Source organism: Pistacia vera, unplaced genomic scaffold, assembly GCF_008641045.1.
Source record: "Pistacia vera cultivar Batoury unplaced genomic scaffold, PisVer_v2 Contig596, whole genome shotgun sequence".
NCBI lineage: Eukaryota > Viridiplantae > Streptophyta > Magnoliopsida > Sapindales > Anacardiaceae > Pistacia > Pistacia vera.
The window spans coordinates 75,226-92,583 of record NW_022196441.1 but is presented as its reverse complement, the minus strand read 5'-3'; the positions used below and the strand labels follow the sequence as shown (position 1 = coordinate 92,583).

The 17,358-nt window shown below is 32.1% G+C and overlaps 2 protein-coding genes across 2 annotated transcripts; both read right to left on the bottom strand.

The window, feature by feature from the left end:
- Positions 1 to 2,874: 2,874 nt before the first annotated feature.
- On the bottom strand, positions 2,875 to 4,188 carry LOC116110100. Its single transcript, XM_031396329.1, has 4 exons — positions 4,035 to 4,188; positions 3,737 to 3,943; positions 3,226 to 3,393; positions 2,875 to 3,042 (listed from the first exon to the last, which is right to left on the bottom strand). Exons 1-4 carry the CDS (start codon positions 4,038 to 4,040, stop codon positions 2,989 to 2,991), a joined length of 435 nt encoding a protein of 144 aa, XP_031252189.1. The 5' UTR covers positions 4,041 to 4,188; the 3' UTR covers positions 2,875 to 2,988.
- A 9,270-nt stretch (positions 4,189 to 13,458) lies between these two features.
- LOC116110086 (glutamic acid-rich protein-like) lies at positions 13,459 to 14,394 on the bottom strand. Its single transcript, XM_031396318.1, has 2 exons — positions 14,254 to 14,394; positions 13,459 to 13,872 (listed from the first exon to the last, which is right to left on the bottom strand). Exons 1-2 carry the CDS (start codon positions 14,266 to 14,268, stop codon positions 13,591 to 13,593), a joined length of 297 nt encoding a protein of 98 aa, XP_031252178.1. The 5' UTR covers positions 14,269 to 14,394; the 3' UTR covers positions 13,459 to 13,590.
- Between the last annotated feature and the right edge of the window lie 2,964 nt (positions 14,395 to 17,358).

Sequence of the window (17,358 nt, the reverse complement as noted above, 5' to 3'; positions counted from 1 at the left end):
TTTTTATATTTTATTTGTTTCTAATAATATGTGAATAAGACAATAGGGGTGTTAAAGACTTTTTATTGAAAAGTCTCACATGATTGAACTTAACTGTTTGTATCTTATAGTACAGTACACTCTAAACCTTAAAGATGAAAGGGTAAATAATCCCTATCATACTCCCTTTCTTCAAAATGAATATATACATCAGGTAACGATAATTAATTGTTAAAATAAACAAAATTTTAGGATATAAATGGAACTTCAATTCATTGAATAAAATTCAATGCAAACAAGTAAAGGACCACAACATACTTTAACTTTTATTTTACGGATTTTATAAATATTTTTTAAGCTTATATCTTATTATTGAAACAAATTAATTACAATTAGAAGGCGATCGAGCTAGGTGCCCCACTTAGAAAATATTCATTTTAAAAGAATAAACGACATGTTCCCACCCAAAGATTAGTGAAAGAGCAAGTGTCCACCCCTAGTTTCATTTAATTCAAATTCTCACCCTTATAGTAACACCATCAGTGACTGTAGAATTCTAACATATGCTATTACCAAATTGTCCTTTCATTTTCTTCTTTTTCGTACCAACCATTGCCACCATCACCTAGTTGCGCGATTTTTGCCCTTTTTTGATTGCTTCTGGCATAAAAAATCCCTCCCGCAAGCACCAATCATCTCACCGGCCTCCCACCTCCAAATCTCGTATCCTCCCTGACACCAATTGCCTGCCAGCTGCCGCCCCCCACCATTTAGGGTTTCACCATTTTGAAGACTTGGGGTTGAGATTTTTGAGTTTTTGATGGCTTTTCGGATTGGATTTTGATTGTGGAAGTAGTTTTGTTGTGTATGTATCTGCGTGATTGATTTTCGGTCACTAGTGCTTCCATCTACAACTTTGAAGGTTAGCAAGTCGATTGTTCAAAGAAAGTCCACAATGAACAGCCCCCCGAAATACACTCAAAACAAAAACTCTGTAATATCACTCTCAAACAACTCCAAAAATCAAATCAAAGCAAACCAAAAGTAAAGAACAACCCAAAAGCAGTCACATGAATGCCCAATTGAGAAGTTGGATTGTAAAACACGACTGACTTGCGGCGTAGAGAGAGGTCACGGGCAAAAAACGATGATGGATAGTTAAATCTTGTCGATTTTGATGGTCAGAACCAGTGAGGAGCCTATTGAATGGTCAGAACTAGCAAGGAGCCTATTGAACGGTTAGCGGCGGTGCTGGCAGTGTAATGGGTTGGAAATCATAAGGACTTTAGAATGACAAGTTTAACTTTTAACTGTTTCTTTAAACAATTTTATGTTACTTTAAGGTTGGAAATCTAGAATAAATGAAACTAAGGGTAGAACCTTGTTATTTCGCTAATCTTTGGGTGGGAATATGTCGTTTGCTCATTTTAAAATTATTGACTTATATTTATGTAGGAATCCATTTACATTTCAATATACAATTTTGAAGAAGAGTTAAATATGAATAATTATTTTAATATCAATTCATTAATTCCCGTAAACCATTAATATTTCAATACTTGTGCTCATTATGAATTGATAACAACAAATTTCAAATCTTAATCACTACTTGGATGAAAATGAAGAAACAAAAATAAAATTAAAGTGTCGAAAAAAATCACACAGAAGAAGCTTCTCAAAGTTTGAAAATGCAAGTGAAGTGAGTGATAGGGTGGTTTATATACGAGGGCATTTCAAGGAAACTACAATGCAATGGTTAATATGGTATAGGTTTGAAAGTATATTAAATTTTTTAACTCCATTTTCAGATAATTTATTAATAGAATAAAGACTTTTTCCTACCCAAGGTTTGCCTTACCCTTTTCCACCCAAAAAGTTTCAAAATTTAAATTTTTTAACTCCATTTTCAGATAATTTATTAATAGAATAAACGACTTTTTCCTACCGAGGTTTGCCTTAATGACTCTTTTCCACCCAAAAAATTTCAAAATACCATTTTCTCACCTAAAGTTAATATTTCATTACTACCCATATTTAATTTCGGAGGCAAAAATCCTCTCCATCACTACCATTTGAACCTCCAGTCTTCTCTCTACAAAAATGCTCTTACTCCGGTACTTGATTTCTTGCCAAATGTCAACCACCGCAAAGTTAAGTTTTCTTGTTCTTAACTAATTTTTGGTGGTGAATATTCAATTAATCACCATCATTCGATCCACCGGCCTCTACTCTACAAAACCTCTCTTACCTTAACTCTTGGGAAGAATATTTTGGGTATTAACGGAATATAAACTTTGAATGAGAAAGTGGTATTTTAAAACTTTTGGGTGAGAAAGTGTCATTAAGGCAAACCTTTGGTTGAAAAAGTTATTTATACTTATTATATCCCTTTTATTATCGTGAATGAACGATTATTTATTTATGAGTAATACTATACTTATATCACTCTTTTACATAATTTTTATTATATGAGTAATGCTATACTTATATCACTCTTTTACATAATTTTCATTATATCATGATGTGGTATATGTCAGAACTACACAAATTTTTAATTATTTTAAACTTTTAATATTATAATAGAATTACAAATTTTTAATTATTTTAAATTTTTAATATTATAATAAAATTTGTGTGATTATATTATATGCTACATGATGTTTGTAACATGACTCTTATTTATTTGTACTAACAAGTTATTATGCTTATCCTATCATATATCCTCATCCATAATTAAAAAGCCGAAAAGCAGACGTAGAAATAGAGAATTTAAGATTCTTGTGAAGGGATTAATTTCTCTTTAAGCAAAAGGCGAATTAGCTTCATTAACACCCTTCTATTTCTCTAAGCCATATAAATAACCCACAACCAATAATCACCAGGAATCTCAATTAATTTACTCATAATCACATATATTTGTTATATTTATATAATACATATGCCCTTTACAAATTAGGACAATAATTAACAGCAATTGAAATCCCTTCTCTGTAGCCCTACAAACTCTCTTCACAAAACACAAGTTGGCAGCAAGCAGCTTGAGAAGAAGCCTAGCACTCCCTTCTGCACCCAAAAAGGTTAAATTAAAATTCAAAATATTAATACAAGAAAGTTCACCAATACAACTTTGCTTAAAAGTCAAAAAAGATGAACTATAGATTAAGCTCAATTATTAATGCTAATTAAAAACTTTATTTATAAATATAAAAAAAAAAATTGAAAAGAAAAGAAAAAAGTGGAGCTCACCTTCTTGGTTTTAGCGTAAAGAAGTTCTGGTGAGATTTTGTACAAGTCTTCATCAACTGGTTTGGGTGTGACGTTAGCCATAGGCGTTGGACTTGGTGGCTCAATCACATCGCTCACCGTCCAATTTTGCTTTTTCTCATCTTTGGCATGTGAGTCACGAACTTTTGTCTACATTCATGATAAATAAACGTTTTCAAAACAAGATTTTTTGAAGAAAATGCTTGATCTTATAACATAGACTAGTACACGTTTCTCGTTATCCCATAAAAAATGAAGTTTATTTGAGAAAGCAATATTTTTGTAGATACAAAAGCTCAAGTGCATTCATCTTCAAATATTGCTTTAATTCCCAGGTATTTATATTAAGCTACATGAAAAGATGGTAAAAAGAAATGTAAAGATGAAAAGCATCTTCTTGCACAATACTGAGTAATTATATGGACAAAATTTAGGTTAAAAGTTTATTGGTTAACAATTGATTTATATATTTCTGTAATTAATTTGAGCTTACCCTTCTGCGAGGAACAACAATCATGGCAGGAGTGACAACATCGTTTTGATATAAATCACCAGCAACGTACAAATCACGATCTTCAGAGTAACTGTAACGAAGCAAGCCAGCTTCTCTTGCAGATTCAAAGCATTGAGTGAAAGGGAGATCGTTGTTCCAGTCCCAGCTACCAAAAGCTGGTACATGACTTCTCTTGTAGTAATAATCCTACACCAATTAATTAGTATTACAAAACTTATGAACATCCAAGAACAACTAGTAGTACTTGAAGAAGAAAAAGAAGAAGAATAAGACTTACTTCCATTGGAGAGAGTTCACAAGGAATGTTAAAACGTTGGAGACTGATTAGAGTTTGAGTTGAGACTCAAAGTTTCTTTTCTCTCTTGGTGGCTGCCAAGCGTGGGTGCACAACTAGCTATTTAAAAAGAGGTTGAGGGTTAAAAGAGAGAGAGAGTGTGAGTGTTAAAGTCAGTAAGCGTGTAGGGATCCAAAGCAAGGCAATAAAACGCTCCTATTAATCTGTACGCATTAAGTGCCTTAATGTATGCATTTTCTTTATTACAATAGCATTAAATATTTCCAACAATAAACAAATCCATTTTATTTAGAAAGTATTTTCGAATATCACTATAATTATAAAAAAAAATCCTCTTGAAAATATTGAAACCTCTTTGAAACTATCAAACACCCTTTATAAAATTATTAAAAAGCTCTTGATACATGATACAAGTGATTTTAATATTCTAACGAAATAAATGAGTTTAATATTAAACAAGCTTACAAGAGAAAAATAAAATAAACCCATTTAGATAAAAAAAAAAAAGTTTAATTCTACTGATCTTTAGTGTTTTTAAAAAATTACCGATTTTGTTGAAAGATTGACTGTATTATAATAAAAAATAAATAAAAGATTGTTTAAAAATATCCTACACAATTACCATTCTTTATTTAAAAAAAAAGAAAAGAAAGAAAGATTGTACAATTCTTTATAAAAACCCGCACTAACCAGAAGATAAAATTAGAGATTGATTAAAAGGGCATACTAAAACAACCATAAAAGAAAAAAAAAAGGAAAAGAAAAGAAAGCAACCCAAATAACGAAGTTTGACAGCAGGAGACAGAGAGACAAAGAGGTAAGGCTAGGTAAGGTAAGAAAGGAAGAAAGAGATAGATGCATGGTGCAACGTAAAGGTAAGGTTGCTTTTCTTCTGAGTTTTGTTTAATATTCTATTTATCTTTAACTTTTATGATCATCACTCATCAGAGCTCAGGTTGTCTTTTTTCTTCTTCTTTCTTCCTTTTTTTAATTCCTTTATCAGTTTGTCTCTGATCAAATGTATATTCCAATGCATGATGTGTCCGAGTTCTTTTCTTTTCTACTTTCTTGGCCTAAGGTTTGTCCATTTTCCAAGCAAACACAAATGCAAATGCAAATGCAAATACAATACAATAAATTAGAACTCTTTTTAACCCCACACGCGTAGCGGTGAGAACTTAGTGCTCCGTGCAGTTTTTCCAGAGAAGTCCCACTTCTCCCAAGGCTCTCCCAAGGCTTCAAAAGCTGATTTATTAAAAGACCTGATAAATTTATATATATTGGCTATTAATATGTCTAGGGTTTAGGTCAACATACACCTGGTTAATTCAAATATGGTACTAGTTCTTCTGTAAATTGCAGGCTTCAAAAGTTCATACTTGAAGTAGGCAAAACAAAGCCCACCTCTGCGGCTCTGCCCTATCAACAAGAATAATAATTTTTTTTTTATTTGATTTTCATTTTATATTATATCTTGCATGTGCTATACCCTGTAAAGAAGAGGCGCTGATTATTCATGTGCAGACAAGGTGTGCCTGCCTCTGCCCTTTTATTAATTGCTTCTCATGAATTTAAATGGATCAATAGTGTTCATCTAACTTGGTTTTCAAAATTGAAATTAACAAACACAATTGTTAACGATAGGATAATTATAAAAATGATAAAGTGTAACAAAATAAAGTTATATACATGTTGTGCGGGAATACAAATCAAGCTCGAGCCCCGTGGAAGCACAGAGATTCTAGCTTGGATGCCGCACTAAACAAACCGAACAAAATACTCATCCAAGACAATTTTCAGCTCGCAGCTAGGGTCGACGAACATCATCGCTCGTTGCAACACCTAATGAGCCTATTAAACTGAATGGGCACCAGGTGCAATACATGCAACTGCTTCGTTTAACCAGTGACTACTCTCCGATAAACTCCTATTAATTACAACAGTAACTAAGATTAAGCGTAATAATATTCTGATGACCTCAATCAACCAAAACTTGTCAAGGCCGACAATAATCATTTCACTGTCGCATACACACTAACAACTGCCATTGCTAACCCCCTATAAATACCAAGTTAAAACCTTTGTTTTTAATCAAATTCTTTGTAATCACTCATCTCGATAAAAAGAAATAGTGGATGTAGGCTCTATTTCTTGTTTGGTCGAACCACTCTAAAAAATTTGCCTCTTTATTCATTATCATTCGATACATCCTTTGATTCTGATCTTGTCCCAATCATTCGCGTTCGTTCTCACTGATCCCCTCAGATCACACACCTATCCTACTTGGTTCCTCTTGGGGGTCAATCAAGTATCTATAGTTTATGTGTATTCACGTCTCAACATTATAGTCGGTATGAAATTTCGCATCGACAATACAAATTTAATTCAATTAGCTACTATCAACCAAATATGTATTAAAAGAATAATGTCATATCTCTTTATACACTAACATCTTATATATAAGAATAGTGTCATATACTAACATCTTATATATAATTTTTTTTTATAACCGAAGGTATCCGAGTTAGCTTACTCGCACCTCTACTATTCCTTCGAGACCCTGAAATTACCAACCGGGTATAAGCTCTAATGGTCACTTCTATTATGGGTCGTGGGGACTCGAACTCGAGAAACCATTTAAACTTAGATTCTTCTTTGTTTTTTTATCATCAAGCCACCCAATGGTGGTTATCGTATATATAATTTTTGTGTATTGTATAATACTCTTGAGAGGAAAACTAGCAATAGCTCCCTCATTTTTCTTCTGACATTAAAGATTTAAAAAAATATATATATATATATTATAACTTAGATGAATATATTTTTTTATCTCCGATACCATATTTATTCTAGGTCAAGCTATAATAACACTATTTTTTTTATATAAATTCATGACTTGATTCATGATATGTAGTCTAATGGCTTCGAATTTTATTAGTTGGGGTATTAAACATAACCAACTTCTCATCCAACTTCATTGAATTACATTAAATCAAAGACTAAAAATTTGTATTACAATAGTCTAACCCATTTATTATATCTATCATTAATTAATTATAGTGTAATCAGGTAACTTAAAATTTCAACTTTGTAAATATAAATATTATATAAGGGTAAATTAAATAAGTGGTAAGTTTGTTTTCTATACATACAATAAAAACAAAGCAAAAGTGAGAGAAGAATGTTACAAGCTAGTATGTCCTCAAAATTAATGAGTTTTACTAAATTAATATGGTGGAGTTTTATTAGCTCTTATACGCTATAGCTGAAAGGAATGGATTTTGAATTGTAGTTGTCATGGAGATTCAAGAGATATACTTCTAAGTCTCAAAACAAGTGCCACTAAAAGAAGAGAATAAATTAAAAAAAAAAAAAAAAAAAAAAAAGGGGCTAAAACTATTATGGGTGTAGGGCCGTTACGTCTTATCTTATACCTGAATATCTTCTTTATTTCTTATATGTTGTCTATTCTCTTTAACTTTTTCTTGGATTTTACTGCTTACCTATATCATTTACATAGTCCCCACCACACCATGACTATATATGAACACAACAAAAACAAGGTCTCGTTAATTATGCATCGAGATTTTCAAATTTCAAATTTCAGTAGAAAAGGTTTTGAAACTCAAAACCCAATCGACTATACATTGTTTTATAGAATTACTAGTAATTGTAATGTGATCTTCATGCTTTTAAATATGATATTGGTTAAAAGACTTTTTCTTTGAAATCAATACCAAATATCATAATTTTGAATCAAACTGCTTATCATCTAGCATTCTTGATCTCATAAATTACAAAGCAATGAGTGGGTACAAAAACTCTCTAAAATATTAAACATATAATATAAGTTAACTTTTACAAATTGATATGATATGTATCAAATTTTAAACGGTAATACTAGGCGTATAAATAAATATTCTTACAAAGTAATATAGCAAAAAATTTATAGAATAATGAATAAAAAAAAAATCAAACTCATCATATTTAGTATCTCATTTATTTTCTACCACATCACTTTATATAAAAATCTTTGTAAAATTTCTTTATAGGTATAATATTACTCAATTTTATACTACATGACTGTACATAAGACAATATTTAAGAGGCCTAAAACAAGATATTGTCAAATTAAATTGCAAACTGGAAGGTGGACATTAATTGGCCTAAAACAAGGTTTCTGATGGATAGGATTGAAGGCCTAAACTATGCCCAACAGGCTACAATTAAAATGGCTTTTAATATGTCTCATAATGCGTCATAGCAAAAGGGAAGTGATAATGTGGTATTCAGGTATTTAGTTAGAATCCCCCCAAGTGAGTCTAACTCAAAAAAGTATTCTCCGAGCCCTACCCGTCTCCAAGACGGGGATTTTGGGGAATCTCCAAGCCCAACCCGCAGGGATGTGGTTACTCTAATCCCCAACCCGGCCTGCCAGAATTCCAGCAAAATCAACATTTTAAGACTATTAAGTTCAACTAAATGTCTCCGATCTTGTCCCAATCATTCGCGTTCGTTCTCACTGATCCCCTCGGATCACACACCTATCCTACTTGGTTCCTCTTGGGGGTCAATTGAGTATCTATAGTTGATGTGTGTTCACGTCTCAACATTATAGATGGTACGAAATTTCGCATCGACATTACAAATTTAATTCAATTAGCTACTATCAACCAACTATGTATTAAAAGAATAATGTCATATCTCTTTATACACTAACATCTTATATATAAGAATAGTGTCATATACTAACATCTTATATATAATTTTTTTTTATAACTGAAGGTATCCGAGTTAGCTTGCTCGCACCTCTACTATTCCTTCGAGACCCTGAAATTACCAACCGGGTATTAGCTCTAATGGTCACTTCTATTATGGGTCGTGGGGACTCGAACTCGAGAAACCATTTAAACTTAGATTCTTCTTTGTTTTTTTATCATCAAGCCACCCAATGGTGGTTATCTTATATATAATTTTTGTGTATCGTATAATACCCTTGAGAGGAAAACTAGCAATAGCTCTCTTATTTTTCTTCTGACATTAAAGATTTAAAAAAATATATATATATATATTATAACTTAGATGAATATATTTTTTTATCTCCGATACCATATTTATTCTAGGTCAAGCTATAATAACACCATTTTTTTTATATAAATTCATGACTTGATTCATGATATGTAGTCTAATGGCTTCGAATTTTATTAGTTGGGGTATTAAACATAACCAACTTCTCATCCAACTTCATTGAATTACATTAAATCAAAGACTAAAAATTTGTATTACAATAGTCAAACCCATTTATTATATCTATCATTAATTAATTATAGTGTAATCAGGTAACTTAAAATTTCAACTTTGTAAATATAAATATTATATAAGGGTAAATTAAATAAGTGATAAGTTTGTATTCTATACGTACAATAAAAACAAAGCAAAAGTGAGAGAAGAATGTTACAAGCTAGTATGTTCTTAAAATTAATGAGTTTTACTAAATTAGTATGGTGGAGTTTTATTAGCTCTTATACGCTATAGCTGAAAGGAATGGATTTTGAATTGTAGTTGTCATGGAGATTCAAGAGATATACTTCTAAGTCTCAAAACAAGTGCCACTAAAAGAAGAGAATAAATTAAAAAAAAAAAAAAAAAAAAAAAAGGGGCTAAAACTATTATGGGTGTAGGGCCGTTACGTCTTATCTTATACCTGAATATCTTCTTTATTTCTTATATGTTGTCTATTCTCTTTAACTTTTTCTTGGATTTTACTGCTTACCTATATCATTTACATAGTCCCCACCACACCATGACTATATATGAACACAACAAAAACAAGGTCTTGTTAATTATGCATTGAGATTTTCAATTTTCAAATTTCAGTAGAAAAGGTTTTGAAACTCAAAACCCAATCGACAATACATTGTTTTGTAGAATTACTAGTAATTGTAATGTGATCTTCATGCTTTTAAATATGATATTGGTTAAAAGACTTTTTCTTTGAAATCAATACCAAATATCATAATTTCGAATCAAACTGCTTATCATCTAGCATTCTTGATCTCATAAATTACAAAGCAATGAGTGGGTACAAAAACTCTCTAAAATATTAAACATATAATATACGTTAACTTTTGCAAATTGATATGATATGTATCAAATTTTAAACAGTAATACTAGGCGTATAAATAAATATTCTTACAAAGTAATATAGCAAAAAATTTATAGAATAATGAATAAAAAAAAAATCAAACTCATCATATTTAGTATCTCATTTATTTTCTACCACATCACTTTATATAAAAATCTTTGTAAAATTTCTTTATAGGTATAATATTACTCAATTTTATACTACATGACTGTACATAAGACAATATTTAAGAGGCCTAAAACAAGATATTGTCAAATTAAATTGCCACTGGAAGGTGGACATTAATGGGCCTAAAACAAGGTTTCTGATGGATAGGATTGAAGGCCTAAACTATGCCCAACAGGCTACAATTAAAATGGCTTTTAATAGGTCTCATAATGCGTCATAGTCAAAAGGGAAGTGATAATGTGGCATTCAGGAATTTAGTTAGAATCCCCCCAAGCGAGTCTAATTCAAAAAAGTATTTCAGCCTAATAAACTTTAATAGACAGTCTATCCCACCACACTATAACCCACCAAAATGCCACATTAACAGCTTGGGCCCGCCGGTCTCCTGAAGAGGGTTACGAAAACATACATAGGCATGAGACCGAATATACCTTACTGAAATATGAAATAGCTTGGAACCGCTTTGGGCTTTTACGAGCTACCTTGATAAAAGAGGGCATCAACAAGGGTAAAAACATAATTTTCTATTTTAACATAGTATTATTAAAGATTTTTAACGGAATAGGGGTTAGCTCCTATTCCAACATCGGTGTCAGAGATGGGCACAAGTCAAGGACCCCTGTCCCCGAGCCCAGTCCAAGGGCCCAATGAGATTCCCCGAGCCCTACTCGTCTCCAAGACGGGGATTTTGGAGAATCTCCAAGCCCAATCCGCGAGGATGTGGTTACTCTCATCCCCAACCCGGCCTACCTAGAATTCCAGCAAAATCTATAGTTTAAGACTATTAAGTTCAACTAAATCTATTATGATTTTTAAATAAATATTTGCAAATTAATAAATTAAAATTATCCAAAAAGTTTAAAAACCTAAATAGTGTTATGATAATTTGAAAAGTAATTTAGAAATGCTTTTTAAAGTGTAATAAATATTATCAACAAAGAGATGAAGCAAGAGTTTTGATAACAAAAGAAGGAAAGTAATCAACCAATTAAATTCAAATTTCCTCTAATTTGTACTTAGCCATAAATTTCATTCCCAAATTTTAATTATATTACCTATTCAGCCGTAGTGAAGGTAACACTCCTTTCTAGCACACCGGTTCTGGTTCCCGTGGTGGCACACCACAACCCTGCAAGCAAGAAATGTGTAGATGATTTTCTTGGTGTACATAAATGCTTGATACAAATTCAAGAGTTGTTATGAAAATCTCTAGATTAATATTAGTTCATAATGTTGTAATGCAATTCAATAAATGATGATATTCAAGAGTCCATTTTATCTTCTTTTATTTAATTCTGTAGCAGTTTAATTTTATTATTTGTTTGATTACGCTTAGATTTCGGGATAATAAATTCCTTTTATTTTTTCAATTAGGAGATTTTATTCAATAATAAGATTGTGATTATAATTTACTTTTATGTTTTTCAATTACGAGAACTATTTTTATTGGTAGCATTCATTACAAGAAAAAAAATATGCCTAAAAGAAAATAATTGTTTTTTTATCATTTTATTCAATTAATAAATCTTACAAACAAAATTTTTTTTGATACTTTCCTCTTCTTCCTAGAATTTGTTATCTGCGGTGATTTAGGAAAAAAAAAAAAAAAAAAAATTCTTAAGATTTCCCCATCCGTGGGGGTGGGACGGGTTTGGGATATGACCATCTCTATCCCCAAGGCCAAGAAATGTCATTGGGCCCAAGCCTATCCTGGCCCCGACAATTTTGAGTAATCCCCGCTCCAATCGGGTCAGGTCCCGACGGAGCTGGAAAATGCCCATCCCTAATTGGTGGGTGGTTTTATGAATTAGTGAAAAGTTTTGGAGTTTACATAACCCTTTAAGAAAACTATAGTTTTAAAATTTCACCAAACATGTCACATTTTATTTTGAGTTAAAATATTTGGTGAAAATAATGTGTAGTAGAAAAAAAAAGGTTTTTGGTTGTAAAAATGCTTGAAAAATAGTATATTTGGATACACGTTTGGTTTACAATTCGTAACTCTATATATTTCCAAGATTTGGGATAGCCTTAAGTGATTTAGGTCATATCTAGAAGAATTTTCATTTTTAGATCTCGTAATATTTTCCCATTTCTAAATTTTTTTAACATATCTTTTAATAATATTTTGTAGTTCTTTGAATTGTTGGGCCGTTTTTAGTAATTTCCCTTATTTATATGTTTATATAGTACATAGCATCACAGTTGTAAAGTAAGAGTTATATTTGAATCTCTTAATGCAAAACATAACATGAATGCATGCATTTTTGGCCAAGCAAAGTTTAAATAACATATCTATTTTCGTATATTTATTTTATAAATTTTCTGTTTTTTGATGAAAGAAAACTATAGTAATTAAATTTTTTTTTATTAAACTATATCGTTAAATGAGTTTAAGAATAGCGTTTTATTTATTATTAAACTCTATTTTTATGATTATTGAAATTCATTAATTTCAATAAAAACTCTATTTCATATTATAGTTTTTTTATCTTTCATTATGCAAACTTTGGACATGCACCTTTCAGGGATTCTTTTGATTTGTTCTTATACCAGCACTACTTAAGAGTTTTATATTCTACTATTACTAAAATTGACATGAAGGTCCATTGTTTTAAAAGAAGAAAAGGAATAACCCACAGGATTTTAATCATGTGAAGAGAAAAGGAAGAATTAAAAAAAAAAAAAAAGGAAATTAAATAAAAAGAAACCGAGAGAGAAGAAGATGAAGATTTGAGAGAGGAGACTAAAAAATGAACAATTTTTTTTTTTATTCTAAATTTTATATCTAAATACCATTTTTACCTTTATATATATATATTTTGGTGAATAGAAGTATTCGAGTCAACTTGTCTTTTTATATATAACTGACAGATCCAAACAGAATTACGTCAATTAATTAATTGTCTTTTGTATTATGGTGAACAAAGTTGTAGGGACATATGCTTTGTGATTCTCGACTTTTATTTTAAGTTGATTCCAACTAACAAGGGTTATTTAAAAAAAAACTTGACCTAAAAATCTAAAAAAGACAAAAGTTTAAGGGAATGTGGTCCAAAATTCTTGTATAATACATATATATACTCAACCACAAATATAATTAAGACGTATTATTAATTTATTTGTTTAGGAATTCACAAACACTCAAAAGCACGCATAAAAATGAAATATATATGTAGTTAAAGATGCCTTAAAAAAAACTTAAACGTAAATATTAAGTAAAGTCTAGTAATCTTCAAGGTTTTGAGCTTCGGCATCATCATCATCATCATCATCAAAAGTAGCATCAGTTTCATCCACTTCATTTTCAACCAGAGGTGATGTAATTTCTTTTTCTTCATTTTCCTCCTTCAATGCAGTCTCAACTTCTTCCTCTTCTTCTTCATCATCATCTTCATGAACAACTACTTCTGCTTCTTCAGTAGGTGTGGCTACTTTTTCTTCCACGGTCGAAGGGACCTCAAAAGTTTCTTCTATATCTCCGGTGGCTGGTGCTTCAACTTCAACCTGAAATAGTATGCTATTTGTGTTAATTAATTACCAAGCAATGAACTTCTTCTAGTACATATATTTCCAACTGTCACTACCCAAAAAAAAAAAAAAGAGTTTTTCCGACGCCAACATTTTTTTGATAACTTAACCTAATCATCAATATCAACTTCTATAGCTAGCTGCAGGAAATAATTTGCTATAGTAATACATTTATTTATTTATTTTTTTAGTGTTGTAGGAAAAAAAATATTTCCAATCATAAAGAAAATACCATATATACATATAGAAGATTGAGTCAACAAGTTCTTTCCTTCTTCCTTCTAATATATTTACCGAGTTTACCCAAAATAATAATAATAATAACAAAGTAATTAAAAGAGAGAGAAAGCAAGGCACCTTTGAAGAGGCCATGGAATTATTGAATTGATGGGCAAATTCTTAAATGAAAGAAGAATGTTCAATTATGAGTAAAGATAGATGATTTGAAACAATATGAGAAGGGTGTGAAGGCCTTATATATACAATATAAAGCCACATATTTTGTTTAATTTAATTAATTAATACATGTTTAAAGTTTATATTACAATAGATAACCCATACCTATAAAATAATCACAATAAACAATGGAAAAACAGAACGATAAAAGATGGACAAAGTGAATGAAGAGTGGAGGAAGAAAAGCATGGGTAATCTATGCCGAATCCTTCATAATTGATAGCTTTAATCACTTCAAGAACCTATTCTCTTCCACGTGTCAATAATCTAGCGGTGACATATGCTAAAATTGAGGAATTAGGGATAGCAAAGGAAGGAAGTGGGAACACTTTTTAAGGTTCTTTCATCTTTGAAACCCTCCTCTTTCTTAATGGAGAATGAAGATGCCAATTCAATGTTTATATATGATTATATGTAGATATTTTAGAGTTATACATAACGTTGCTTATTCTTTATAACACTAAGACCAAACCAAGCATATTTCTATAAAATTTTAAAGATATCTTAAATTAAAAATTACCCAAAAGGAAATTTATTATTTATAGTTTTGAAACAATATATAGCTTTTTTGGTCTAGAAGATTTTTTATTCATATTGCCGTTAGAAAATTTCAGAAAAAAAAGAATGTGAAAAAGATGAATAATTTAGGAATAAATTAATTTCTCAATAAAATGAAGCTTTCCCCCTAAGTAACATTACTCTTAGATGATAATGTCTGCTTTACTTTATAAATCTTATTTATATCCAATATGGTTGTGTACTTCTGTTTGTTCCTCACAACTGCACTGCATCAAGTTCGTGAACAGTATATCTACAGTATTTAGATATTTTAGTCATGTATTTGATTGCAATTTTTGGTGAACGGGTGTTGATGGCCACTTTTGTCAAAGAGATCCAATGCCATAAATCAAGCTCCAAGTCTCCACAATAATGGCTGTTTTTTGGACCTCAATAAAGCGTATGGCATTTTCTAATGAAAGCTCATGTCACTTTGAAAGGTAAGCTCATGTCATTCGAACCAATGTAAGCCCATGGCGTTCGCCAATGAAAGCCCACAACACTTTCAAAGGTAAGCCAGGGCGTTCTCTAATATAAAGCCGCGACACTCTTGAAAGTCCACTATAATCCAAGACTTTGGACATATTCTCTCACAAAAAATGCTACGGACACTAAATACTGATATCGAAATTTTACACCGATCTACGTGACATTTGACTCAGACGTGTCACATAGGATACAACATAGATATTCAGTAAATGAACAACCGTCCAATAATTTTAGATGAAATATTCATTCCTAAAGCATAAAATTTTTAGATAAAATAAAAGAAAAAAAAAAACTTTGATTTTAAGTATGGACGCTAGTCCATCAAACGAGGATGGTCGTCCATATACAATAGACAGCCATCCAAATGAGTGGACTGGCGTCCACTCCCAAAATTTTTTTTTTTCATTTATAAACAAAATGCAAAGCAAGAGAGAAATGAAACCTGTTTTGGGAGGCCTAAATTTGTAAACATTCTAATTGAAAATTTTACAGAAGATTTTTTATTAAACTAAAATTTGGGCATGGACGGTCGTCCATCTTACATGGACAGCCGTTCATAGTAAATGGACACCGGTCCATATTATATGGACGGGAGTCCATTGATATTGTTGTGGACGATCGTCCATGTAAGATGGACGGTCGTCCATTCACGGAATCAATATTTTCTATCCAACGTGACCGCGTCTTAGTGGATGCCACGTCATTCAGTAAAAAATTTCGGTGCACAAATTCAGTGTTTGTAGCGTTACCGATTCTCTCACAAGCCTTTCTACAACACAAGACTTAACTCGTTTCAGCACAAGATAATCCTTCCTTATGGATTCAACATATCCCATAAGCAACAACATACAACAACACACTAAGGTAAACAAGAGTAAGTATCTCTCTGTTTTTCCGAAGGCTAATGACCCAAATCACTTCAGTGGGGCATTATCGTGTGTCAGGTAAGTAAGTCCAAAAAGGCTTATTATAATGAGTAAACGACATTTTCCCACCCAAGGTTTGGCGAATCTCCAGTTCCCACCCTTGGTTTCATAAATTGCAAATTCCCACCCTTAAATTAACACTATTACTTTTCTCTCAAAATAACCCCTAGAGGATCCCGGACAAGCCAAAAATCTGGCTTGATTCTGGTACCATTGGACCTTCCTGACACCACCATTAGCATCCCCTTATCCTCCTCACCAAAACCCCTAACTTTTCCACCCGATTGCACCTTGGTGAGGTGCCAGAATTTGGCTAGAAAGGTGAGAAAAAATGCGAAAACCTATGGGAGAGGCGGCAGCGATTGGCGGGCAATTGCGATCGGCGATGTTGGGGGTTTTGGTGGGGGAGGTCGGTGATGCTATTGGTGGTGTTTGGGGTGGTTTTTGGTGCCAGGACCTACCGAAATTTTGATGAAACGCCGACTGAAATTAAGAGCGGCGGCTGGCGATTGGGGAGTTCAATCAGGCGGGGAGGTTAGGGGTTTTGATTTGGGGGTTGAGGGGATTGTAATGGTGGTGTCGGGAGTAGGAGTGGAAAAAAAAACCCAAAAACCGAACTGGACCGAAAATCCGTTTTTTTTTTCGGTTTCGGTTTGATTATTTAAAAAATCAAAAATCCGGTTCGATTTTCAATTTTTCGTAAAATAAAATCCGGTTACCCGGAACCGGTTTGCTGAATCGAAAAATATTAAATATTTATTTGTTTTTACTTTTTAGTTTTGACATTTTTACTTTACAGTCTACTGACTCTACTCTTGTCACTCTGTCTCTCTTGTGTCTAACACTAAATCTAACACAACTAGGGCTGTTCAACGAGGTGAGCCGCTCGCTAGCCGACTCAGCTCGGCTCGAGTACGGCTCGTTAACGGCTCGCCTCGTCTGAAATCGAGCCGACTCGGCTCGATTCGTGAGAGAACACGAGCTGAGTTCGAGCCTACCTCGACTCAGCTCGTTAGGCTCGCGAGCCGAGTCA